Source organism: Rhea americana, unplaced genomic scaffold, assembly GCF_003343005.1.
Source record: "Rhea americana isolate MKP2758 unplaced genomic scaffold, rheAme1 scaffold_318, whole genome shotgun sequence".
Taxonomy (NCBI): domain Eukaryota; kingdom Metazoa; phylum Chordata; class Aves; order Rheiformes; family Rheidae; genus Rhea; species Rhea americana.
The window spans coordinates 90094-102487 of record NW_028186444.1 but is presented as its reverse complement, the minus strand read 5'-3'; the positions used below and the strand labels follow the sequence as shown (position 1 = coordinate 102487).

Below are 12394 nucleotides of genomic sequence, written 5' to 3'. Positions count from 1 at the left end.
CAGGGAGAGACAGACCTCCATAACACACTTCCTGARGGTCCCACTGAATTCCCCCAAAGGAGACCCACTGCCTTCAAAGCAACAGATCACTGATAACTTAATCTGCCAGGTGTGTCCTGAGAGCTGGTGTTGAAAGACAGGCACAGAATCACAGAGTCATTTAGGTGGGTAAGGATCTCCAGAGGTCATCTGGTTCAACCCTTGACTCAAGGAGGATCATCAGGGTCAGAGACCGTCACTCCTTAGCTGGGCTCCAGCTCCCCTGCAATGGGTTTCTCTTCCCAGGAAAGCCGACATCTTCACGTGTGGCGCACTAAGAGCGGGTTGCAGCAGGAGCCCACTGCCCACACGTGTGTCCCAGCCCTGGGCAGGCCCCCACGGTTCCTGCATCCAATGTCCGTGGAGCTGCGATGATTCACATTTGCTAAATACCTCTCCAACGCCCATTAATATACACTCTGCATTACAGTCCCMACCCGCACAGCTCCTTCCTTCCATTACCATCATGACTGTCTCCAATATTTTGCTCTGGAGGTCGAAGCTTCCTCCCCCTTCCCCACACACACCTCCCTGCGTGCCTCCACCCTGCCGTTGTGGGCTGGTAGCAGCAGTGCTCCCGCGTTGCTGATTTTTGCTGCTGCTATCTACACTAGCTGCATTACAGCTATTATATGTCTGCACCTTCTGTACCTACGCTTCTGCCTGCAGCATACACATCACGTTTAAAAAAAAAAAAAAAAAAAAAAAAAAGAACGAACCCTTTTAGCATGCCAGACCTGATAACTCTAAGCATCCTGACTCATCCATCCAACTGCACTCACACATGCTGCAGGAAGAAGGCTTTGTTCCACCATCTACCGTAAAGGGCACCTCATTTCAGAGGCAACATATTTAGCATCTTCTAATTAGGATCTCAGGTTATTCTTGTGCCCATGCAGGTCTAATAGCTCTGGCACTGTGGGCTTGGTACAGCCCTAGAAAATCCTGACATAGCCCAAAACAGGTTACAGCAATGGTACCAGCCAAGTGTTCACCCAAACTCATTATATTTGCAAGAACAGCCAACGCTTCCAGCTAGAAACAGCAGCGCAGTTTCTTGGCAATGCCTTTTAGCTCCCTCCTCCAGCCCTCCCAGCTGGATCAATTTATCCAGCGACTACAAAGCTCTTAGGTTTACTTGTTAGCACCCCCAAATTAGTAGGTGTAAAGTCAATATCCTTTTCTTATTTGCCTCCTAACTTGTTGCCAGTTAAAAACTTAGCTTGAAAAAAACTGTTAAAAATGCAGATGCAGAAGCAAATTAAATAAAGGTAAGCATCACCGCTGATCAAATGTCACACAAAGACTAGGAGGCTGGGCTAACCACGCAGCACCCAACTATTATCACAGGCTAAAACTTAACAGCTTTGATTTGCCTCCCACTGGCTAAAAAGGTTTGAAATGCAAGGTCTTATCAAAGGTGCAAGACGCATGATGAACGGGAGGCACTGCTGGGCRCTTAATCTCCTTTCAGTCTCACGCAGGAGGCTCAGGAATGGCTCTACAGATGTCAGTGGAGTTTCAAGAGTGCAGGCAAGASGAAAATCAGGCCTCAGCTGTAACAGAGAGTCTGGTGATCCCTCTGGCTCCATGGAACCAGTAGAAATATTATTTYGGTTTATGCTAAAGGGATCATGAGGTAGAGATGCTTAGCTGGTCAAATCTAGGACACCACCACTGACACCAACAGGACAAGAGCAGCTTGCAGCCACTAAGGAATTTTCCTTCCGCCTCGACACAGTATGTTAGCTGAAACTAGGAAATCGGAACACCCCTCAGACCACTTTTTTATCCATCGCTACAAAAATCAGCAACGGTAATAATGGCGTTTGCACTGAGGTTTCCCCTCACGCCCATGCCACATGTTGGGAGCCGTGGACACAACACATGCCTCACGACTGTCCCTGGCCAAGTGTTGACGCCATTTSTACACGTCTTCTCCACTTTTTAGACTTCTCTGGCACGTATATGCTGTCCTGTTCTTAGCTCTCCCCTGCTGCTTCTCCACAGTGTGGGGTCTTCACCACTTCCAATGGTTGCAGCCAATTATCCCCTGCTGCTAGAACCCCCATCACCACTTGATTGCCAGCTTCCACTCCCACTTACTCTTGAAAAGCAGTTGAGAACAAAGGGCATAAACCAAACCATACCAGCCACACCAACATGAAGCCAAGTGTGTTTTGCCTACCATATGCTCAAACAGCAACCAGAAAACATCTTGGCTTGCATYGTCATCTTTCAAGGCACAATATCCACTCCTCCTCCATCGCACRAGCCCTGCTCTCTGATCGAGAACAGAAGCAGCTAAGCAGCAGGAGAGAATAAGGACTCATTTACAGTGTGCTACCTGGGACCAGATCCTTCCAGCCAAAACAGCTGCCATCCAGTTGTTAACTATGGGAAACTGCTTATTGGACAAGACCCAATTCATTACAGATGCAGAAGGCAAGGTCTCGGCAGATGGCAGGTTTTTTTTCCTATTGCTTTGGTTAGAAAGGCGCATTTTTGGCAGCTGYGGATGCAAAGGAGGAGAAGGCCTTCTTGCATGCATTCATCTCACTTCTGAGACGCAAAGACAAAAAAAAAAAAAAAAATCAGAGAGCTGCTGCCCAGAGAGTCTTCCAATGCAATCACTCCAGGTAGCCTAAATGAAGAGCTTCTCTGTCAGCAAAAACGTATGGATTTTCTGTTTCGGGTATTCTAAAAATACTGAAAATTTATTACGGACAAAGTGTGTACTGTTGCTGCATGGTTCATTAAGACGGACGCTCACACCGTACAAGCCATGCTACCGCTTCCCTCCAAGCCCAATGCCCCTTTCCTTCCTCACGCACAGTGAGAAAAAGACGGAATTTTTTACTGGGCCTTCTCGTTCCCTCTCCTTCTAGCATGCCTTCCCCTTCTCGTGAACGCTCAGGAGACCGCAGACGCTCTACATGTGTTCTCCTCAGCATCYGACTGGCAGGCAGTCTGGAAAATGCCAGTATTGGAACGGCCTGAATTCAGCGGTTTCTGAATGCTGATCGGACACTATTTCGTTCAAGCCACAGATAGTCATTTTTGGGGGGTATTTTCAGCTCCCTTTTTGGACTCTTCCAGATTTCCAAGTGTCACGCGTCAGCAATTTCTCCTCTTCAGAACTTCTTACTTTTCACCTTTCTGCCCAGACTAAAGCTCTCTGCAGTTTTAGTAGGGCACCGGTCTCTTCCCTTCTCTTCCAGACGGCCACGCGATATTACTGGCTTTGTTAATATTTGCTGTGCTCCACCTCGCAGCTGCGGAAATTCCTAACTATCTGTTTTTTAAAAAAGCTGAAGTAAAATCTTATGCAATTGAAGTGCCTTGCTTTTATATATATATATATACACACACACACACACACACATATATATATAAACATATATATATATATATATATATACACACACACATATATATATAGCCTAGCACCTTTCCTGGAGAAATCCAAATCTGAAAACAGGGACGATCTCACAGCACCTAAAACCACCAATTAATTAGTTCTGACCAAGCTGCTGATAGGGTCCCCTCCATTATCACCCTCTCTTTAGCATCTCACCATTTGTAATGTTTTTACCCTGGCAGTACACCTATGTTGCAACTCCCATTTCAGAAATGAGGAATGGACCCACAAGGAGTGAAGAGGGAGGAAGAAATTCATACCGCGGCGCTCTACGTAAGGAGCAAGGGTCCTTTGCTTGCCACTGCCCAAAGGGTCTAGCCCCAGCGTCTCATCAGCTAACTTGGGGAGAGCGAAGCAGGGGAGATGCTCCAGCTGAGCGCCTGGGCTGCCACCACTGGCGTAAATCTCCAGCAAAGAAAGCTGCTGAGTTTAGGTGTCTCAGACTGCAGCCTAGCAAGCTGTACATGTTATCTTCCGGCAGAAATGTGGGGTTTTTCACATCAAATTCTGAATTTCCCAACTTGTCTTCAATTCTTTTGACGCAAACCCATTTTGCCTGTGAAATTTGTAGTAATACAGGAGGAGAGGGGAAAAAGCATAACAAAAAATTAATTAGAATGTTCTTAACGCAGCTATTGACGTTTTTCGTTTCCTCCAAACTGCATTTCCTTCAAAGGACAAATCTCAGTGGCCACTTGCTAGCCCACGTTAATGCATGCAGAAGGCAAAGAAGCAAATTACTACAAGAGATTTGTTTAAAATGTTTTCCTGTTCCCCCTCCATTGAAAGTTATTTAAAAAGCCTTTCAGAAATGCTGGGTAACCTATTCAAGACACTCATAATAGTGTCCCAAGAACCAGCTCAAATTCATGACTATCCAAATGATGAGCTATGGGAAAACCTCAGATACCACAATAAAAGGTTTGATAATAGACATCAAAATAAAACAACTAGAAAAAACTTGAGACTCTCTCTGCACTTGTGCATAAAATTGCTCATGGTCTAGAAATATATTTCAGATTATGCAAACTTCTTTTAGAACTTCATTATCTCCCCATAACCACAAGGGAGTTCCCGYGTATAAACTCTGCATAAAAGTAATTTTTGTACTAATATAGACAATGTGTTTCCAGAATCGCAGAAGAGGCAGGGAACCCTCAACTTTGTTTCTGTGTTATTTCATCACAGCCAGGGAAGAACATTTAGCAAAGCAGCTGCTCAAGCTTCATGGGAAAAAAGCGTAATCACAGCAAGGCAGGAACAGATAATATCACATTGACCTGTCTTCAGGGTCTGGCATTCACATTTTCATAAAGTGCCTGGGAAGATAAATCACTATACTAATAATATTTGTATTGATTATCTAAACTGAAGCAGCAATCGACTCCATTGTCTCACTTCCTCTTAAATTGCTCACAGATGGGATCCTATTTCCTATTCTGCATTTCTAATGGGAACACTTAAATCACAGCATAGAATTATATACACACACAAACTGTTAACAAAAACCCTCTTATGACTTGCATGAAAATAAAGATTTTTCATTTTGTAGCTCAGTTTCCACTCCACATAGAAATTAAAAATGACAAATTATCAGCAGACCTCTAAATTACTCCTCGTTATTTCTGGGTACCTAATATTTACTGACAGGCAGGCCTACATTTTCCAAATCATGACCAGTGATTGAGGGGACATTAATTTCAGACAAAGAGTTAAAAGGTGACTGGGGGTTTTGTTTTTTTCCTAAAAATCCAAGTCTCTGAGATAGCTCAAGGTCCAGAAGTAAGGAAATCAAAACTCACTTTACTGTCAGGAGGCAAAATGAAGAACCGCTTTTGCTATATGGGCTAGCAGAGGTACTTATACAAAACGGGGTCTGCAGAGACAACTGAACTTCAGGTGTGAAACTGGTCTCGGTGGGAGTTTGAAGTAGCAGGCATCAAAAACAAAGGTTTAGGAATTTAGCAAAAAAAATATATTGTTTGAAATAGGTTGTTCATAAAGCAAAAAGMAAATGGTTATTTTTCCCAAACTTCTCATCTTGTCTAAGCAGAGCTTCTCCTACGTTGGCACAGACACAGAATACAGAAGAAGAAAAAAAAAAGTCTTGAATGTACAGATGGTTTGTATAAGACGATTACAACATATTTTCAAATGGCTGCTGAACCTTTCAGAGCCAACGCTAAGGTGGTGGTAACGGAGCCTCCTCGCCAAGCCGGGAATCGGGGAGGTCCAGCTCCAGCCTCGCTGCCAGCGGCTCGACAAAGCACCGCGCCGCCTTGCAGGGAAGGCTCTGCCACTGGCCGACTGCGCTGCCCAAATGAGAAGGGGAGACGTTAAAAAAAAATAATAATAAAGCGATCAGGGGATGTTGGGCAAGAAGAAACAAAAACRAGACAACACAGCAGCTGGACAGCGAAGGCTTGCCTGGCTCAGGCCAATCACCGGCCCCATATGACTGTACAGCTGCCATGGTGAATGATCATCGCTTACGCTGAGGTCAGCTCTGCCCCCGGGCTAAGTAAGTGAAAATAAATGGTTTAGAAGATAAAAGGTCTTTTAAAAAAATTATTTGTCTTGTTGTCACGTCAAAACTGTAATGGGAAGAGACTGGAGGCAGCAATACGTAGCTTAAATAGGAAACAGCCATCCCAATGTTTCAGCTGAATAAATTACAAAGCAGATCACAGTTCATTCAGGGTACTTTGCTGATCTGCCCTGGGTCAGACAGGCTCTTTTGCACATACCTGGTTCCTGGGAAGAAAAGCAATTTCCGAACATCATGCTTGTGGAAATATGTCTAATACTTAACTAGTCCTAGTCACTACTTGGGATGTAGCTCCTGACTTTCTCACAGGTTAATTCTGTGCCTTCCAGCCACAATGAGACAGTTTTTCTTCTTGCTCTTCCCAGGGGGCTCAAAATTGATTTTAACTATTCTAGGAAGKGAAAGGGTTAATCAGTTTTCCCAAGGCAGCTTGCTGTTAAGGTGCCAGAAATGCTGAGGGGAAAGAATGACTTGCTAAAGATGGGACAATGGCACTGGTATTTTGCATTTGTTTCCAGGCTTTGAGATAGAACAAATGGGAGTCATTAGTGAAATGAGTTTAGGGAGTTCTAAATTAGCTGTCAGGCTGCCAAACCCAAAGAAGTGCTATGTCAGCTCATTAATTCTGGAGAGCACAGGATTACCCGAACCTAGGAAGGAATCCTGCAAAATTTAGAGTCAATTAAAGGAGGCTATTTTGCTATAATAATATTTTCCACACGTATTACACCTCCTCATGGAACAGAGCCCACTTCTACCACAAATGAAATCTCCAGCGGGATGGAGTGTGGCTGATGTCTAGACAGCTGCAATGTGCCCGACATGGGCCTGTCCACTGGCATCTGTGGGATGCTCCAGCTAGAAGGGAAGGGGGAGGGGGAYAGCAAGCTGCTGAGCACCTCATCCAGCCTGGGGTGGCCAAGGAAGGAGGCACTGGCCTCTCCAAGCTCTGCGCTACCTCCAAAAGTTTGCAGGAGGAATTTGTACGCCAGGTGCATCCCTCAGAGCTAGAGACATGCCTACCTGCAAAAGCACTTCTGTGGCGGGGGCAACGCCAGTGTTGAGGAATGGCCAGGATGCGCCTTCACGATAAGCGAAGGCAAAGGCTGGCATCACACGTGCACAGCTTCTCCTCAGTTTSCTTCCCTCTTCGGTCTACCTGAGCCCAGATTTGTTCACACTCTGTCAGCAAACACATGCTCTGTTAACCTCTGCGAGGCTCCTCTCTTTGGAACATGTGCCAAGTCCTGAGCTCAAACCCACTGAATTCGGTTGGAATTTTTTGAAAACACTTGGCCAGCTTGGGGACGGGTCCTCCAGGAGGCTGGAAATGCTGGTGGCTGAAGGGAGGCTGCGTATGAGAGCTATCGCACCTGCACGCTGTGCCCYTGGCCAGGGGTAACTTAAAACAAGCTGCTTACATTATAGACCAGGAGGTCTGGACTCAAGAATGKTTTKTTTTTTTTTTAATTGGAACAGACTAGGTCAATGCTGTACTTCAGGCCAAAATACTAGCAGCGATAACCCTCAACAGCTAATAATCTAATAACCGTATCCCATCCTTAGGTATTCCCACGCAATCTCCTCACTGCGGATAAAACTTAACTCCGCAGAGCGGCCAGCACAAAACACCCCTCGCGTCCCCCGTACAGCTCTGCTCACGGCTACAGTGTCACGCTGCCCCCCAGGACTACAGCGGGCAGGGACACTTTAAAACAAAAATCACATGGCTCTGAAATACAAATGAGGCAAAAAAAAAAAAAATGCCTTCACCCAACCAAGGGAGCTCGGTCTCACCAAGTGAACCGGATACAAAGATAGTGAACAAACAGGATAGAATGTCTTCTGCCTTTTGTGAAATGAAAATAAATGAAAGGATCTAAGGTTTCAGGTCACTGATCCCTCTCTTCCCTATCTGTACCATTTATCGGAGGTAGAAAATAAAGGTTCCAGGTCCTTTTCTTTTTTCTGTCAAGCTTTTTAATAGTTGTTTTTTCTCCTTCCCCCTTTCATTTTCTGAATGAAAGAACCACTTAGAAACCTGTAAAGTAATAATAAGCTTATAACAGGAATACTGTTTTTCTGGGCCAGTGAAAACTCTTTCTGAATAGGCTGAAGACATTAAAGTAAAAATGCAATCGGTAAAYAGATCAATCTTTTAATTAGTTTATAGTCTGTTAAGAGATAATATTTTGCTCACATAGATCGCCTGTTATCTAAAGATCTCAGAGCACTTTAGGAACATCAATTAACCCTTAAAAAAAACAACCATGGGAGATAGGTAAGTGTATTTAGATTAATTAGTGTTTCTGTGAGCAGCAGGCATTATTATTAGATTTAATTTAGTCCAATAATTGACTTATCTGTTAATGGATTCTAATTCATCTGAGAAGGGATCAAATCCATCTGATTAAAAGGATTACATCGATGCAATTAATTCTATTAACTGACTTAATTTGCCATTTAATAATTTGACACATGGGGCCAGATCTTGGCCAAGAAATAGGGCATAAACCAAAAATTACATACCAGAATTATTATGCCAGTAAAACTAACATACATGCATGCGTTTTTCTTTGCACATGGAACTTGCAGGGCCAGAKGAAGCATTCAAGGGGCTTCCTCCAGCTGGATTGCTCCAGGTTCTGCACTGTCTCAGCTCTTTTGCTGAGCCTGGCTGGCTGGTCTTTTTGCTGTACTCATGATGGTGCCTGGAAACCAGCAATTCCCTGCCTCAGATTTGTCAYTTCCCTTCTTTTCTGGGCATTCTCTTCAACCAAGAGGTGAGAAGTTTTACAGAGTCGATAAAAGCTTGCAATAAAACTAGCCAATTTTCCTGGTCTTCAAAGGCAGCGTATCCCTCACCCACCAGCCATTTGGAAGCTGTATATGTGCACAAGAAAAGTTCACCTCTTCACTTGGACACTCTGTTCTTTAACCGGTTGCATATGGATGGGGGCAAGGGGAAAAAGGAGCTAAAATAGCTCGCCCATCCCTAGGACTGGGCGGTGCTCACGGCTTTGCCATGCTGAAGCAGTGAGTCCTTCCTGTTGGCGGTGGCACGCTCGGGAACACTTGTTCTGTCTCACAGCTTTCCAGTTTGGCACGTTTTTCCATTGCCCACACTTGTGCCCGATCAGCTACAGCTCTCGCCTTGGACTGCAGAGCAGGTGTCCAGCACGACCGCTCTGCCAGGCCCTGCCTGCCACCGTACCACGGCTCAGCACGTGGCAGGCAGGAGGATTCAGGGCTGGAGCCAGCCTACGTTCCAGTTTCACCTCCACCTCCTCCCACATCCRCTGCCTTTTCTCAGACACTGGCTCTTGCTCGTCCTCCCCAACCTTTCACTGGAGTGAGGTGTGAGCTCTGTAATGCTGATAACATCRTTTCACCTCCACTATTATCCCTCCTTTTAGTGGGGACAGGGTTAAGAGTGGAGAAGCTGTGGGAGATGGCATCATCGCCAAGGGCAGTGTAGCCAAGAAAAGAACTGGGATTTGGGCACTCCCAAATGCTAAGCCTAGCTCCTACTCACTGTGCCAACTTGGAGACAGCAAAGGAGGAAAGAGAGAAAGGGCAGTAGCAAAAACAGCCATCTGCTGCACAAGAGGAAAGGTGTCCTGCTCCCGAGGCAGATCTGACCAGCGACACTGAGATTTGGATCAAAAGTTCGCAACTGTTCATATCCCCAGACCTGATTTAAGCCTCTCTCTGGTCTTGATCAAAGGTTGCTCCATAATAATGCCTCTGGGGGAGGGGTTCCCGGCACATAATGAATCCTGTGTCATTGCCTTTGTATCCAGTTTTGGCTGTAACACAGATGGTTCTCACTTCAGTAACTCTGACATCTCTCCCCCCTTCATTATCACAGCCAGGAGCTCTGCATGGTCACATCCTGGACCTCCAGGCCCCACCTCACTGTCTCCCCGATTATCATGCTCTAAGTGTTCCTGTGCCAAGCAAGATGATGAACAGATTTCCATAACCTTTCAGCATGGCTAGCAACGAGAAGGCTTTGCAGCTTGACACATCAAGGAGTTTTATTAGTGGGAGCGGGGGAGGGAGGAGCAGAGGTGTTAGCAAATGGACTCAACGTTTGGAGCACTTTGGGTTATTAGAAGGCTGCTGGCAACCAGAAGCGGAGAGGATTTGGTGGCAAGTAGCAGTGCATGCACTGGGGAGMTCCTCAGATTGAAAATCTAAGGCTCTACAATTGTGCAGCTTTTCTACTGGCCACGAGCACTCTCCTGCGCGAGGATTTGTTGTTCAGACACGATTGCATATGTATGAAGGGGACAAGATGGGCTTTGACACATAAATTAGCACTTGTCAGCTGCTTACGGGCACACTTCCCTGCTGCACCCCACTGTAAATGCTGCCGTCTTTTACGGAGAAGGAAACCACATCACGTTACCTGCCATTTACTGTGGGCAAAAGCATTTCCTGAGAAGCTAGCAGCTCACATGCAGTAGCTGGTTTGCACATCAAACCTGAGAGGATGAATGCAATAAAATTACACTATAATTATCAACCAAATGGTAGTACTTTCCGCTCCTGTTTTATCGGAAAATTTTGGAATGACGAAGGACAACATCAACGAGCCTTCGGGGCAGGGCTGCCTCTGAGCTGTAGGGTCACTTTACCGAGTGTCACTTTACCAAGGCTGCTTACTCCAAGCAGCCTTGGAGGGTTCATTTCACCTGGCCCAACTCACCCTGTTCCTCTGCATAGGGTCACAGTGCCAGTAGTTGCCCCTCTGTGGTAGGCATGCACCATCCCTCATCCTGCTTGAAGTGTCCTCAGGGACTAACTGTTTTCAAATAAATGTTGACCTGCCCTTCATTGTACCCCATTTCCACCTCCACCAGCACTGCGTGCGAAATCCGCGTCGTGCGGATGTGCGTTCTGGCCAACGCATACACATAAATTTCTGCAGCAACACAGGAACGCACAGGGCTGTTCATCCATAACAGAAAAAAGGAACAGTACTCAAAACAGAGGAAACCCTTCCAGCAGCGCTCGTTCAGGCCTAAGCCAAGCTGAGCAAAAGCGTCTCTGCCAAAACGATCTCGAAACGTACTGGGGCTAAGGAGTTTGTTCACAATTCGGTCTCCCAGCAGCACTTCTTTCATGTTGCTTATGTGCAAGGGAAGGTGAAAACAGCTGAACCCACCACTAGCCTACAAGCAGTTCAGTTATTTGTGTTTCAGCGGGACCCACACGCCCCGAGATTCAGCTCAAAGCTCCAAAGTCTGCTTCGTTTCAGCTCAAACTACGTATCCCTCCCCTGGAAATGAAGATAAGGGAATGCTTCATGCATGCATCAGACTGGATTCACSCAAACTCAGACCAAATTCACAACTGCAGGTTCCCAGGTCCCTAAGCCTGGGGCGAGAGTTCACATTGAAAGAACTGCCCAAACCACCAGCTTTAGGATCATTTGTGAATCACGAGACACGCGGTAAAGCCTACCTGTTGGGCAGAGAAAGGTTTTTCTCTTCAAACACCATCATACACTGATAAATTAGAGCATCATATTACTGTGGGAACCGTCTGCAGCAGGGAGATTGGGCTGACAGCCTGCTTTCACATAGCAAACCCCATGATCTAAATCCGAAAAGGTTTGGGTTTTTTTTTTCTCCCCTCTTATCCTGCTTGTTATTGCTCATCTCGTTTTTCTTCCAAAAAGTTCTCAACCCACCAYAGTGAATTAGAACTTCTGAACTAGAGTCTGGGGATCCCTGTAAGTATTCTTACCATATTTATCTCCATCTTCTCCTTTGGCGCTGATCCTCCTGCCTAGCACTTGGATGTGTTTCCCGCTTGTCCTGCTGTAGAGCTGATAGAGCCGAAGCTGCTTCCTGCTCACATCGTCCCTTGCTCGCGTTTGGTTCTCCACATGTATCCGAAAATCTACATTCTCCTCGGCAGCAAACATCTGAAAGCGGTAAGGGGAGAGACGAGAGAGAACAGGCTATGAAACAAAATAAGCATCTTGGATAGGAAGATTACACATCAACCTGCCAAAGGGCACATGGCACAACAGCACTTGAATTTGGCTGGCCTTCACTTGACAGCTGAGGCCACTGTATCAGGCACTCAAAATGTAATTCTACCCGGAGCTGGCTCTAGACAGCAAACCAAACCTTGATTTTAACAATAAAACTGTGGGGTTTTTTGTTTTGAGTCAAAACTTCTGCTCAGGCCTGCTTTGATTTAATCCTGGTCAGCCCAACTGTCCATAAATTAGACTCTCGTTTGCACACGCACAGCCTCTACCAGGATAAGGGGCATGCATGGGAGTTAGGGGGTTGATGATTCAGTTCCAAAGAAAAGGCTTGTGCAGAATTTGTGCTTCACCTTCAGCAGCTACATTGCTTCCACGG

General features: G+C 45.8%; 1 protein-coding gene across 3 annotated transcripts in view; it reads right to left on the bottom strand.

Annotated features, from left to right (window-relative positions):
• Positions 1-12394, bottom strand: part of FGF18 (fibroblast growth factor 18) — an 87813-nt gene that overhangs the window by 34322 nt on the left and 41097 nt on the right. For all 3 annotated transcript variants that reach the window (XM_085310357.1, XM_085310356.1, XM_085310358.1), the window contains exon 3: positions 11766-11946. In XM_085310357.1, coding sequence (XP_085166483.1) covers positions 11766-11946 — 181 coding nt within the window. The remainder of the gene's footprint in view (positions 1-11765; positions 11947-12394) is intronic.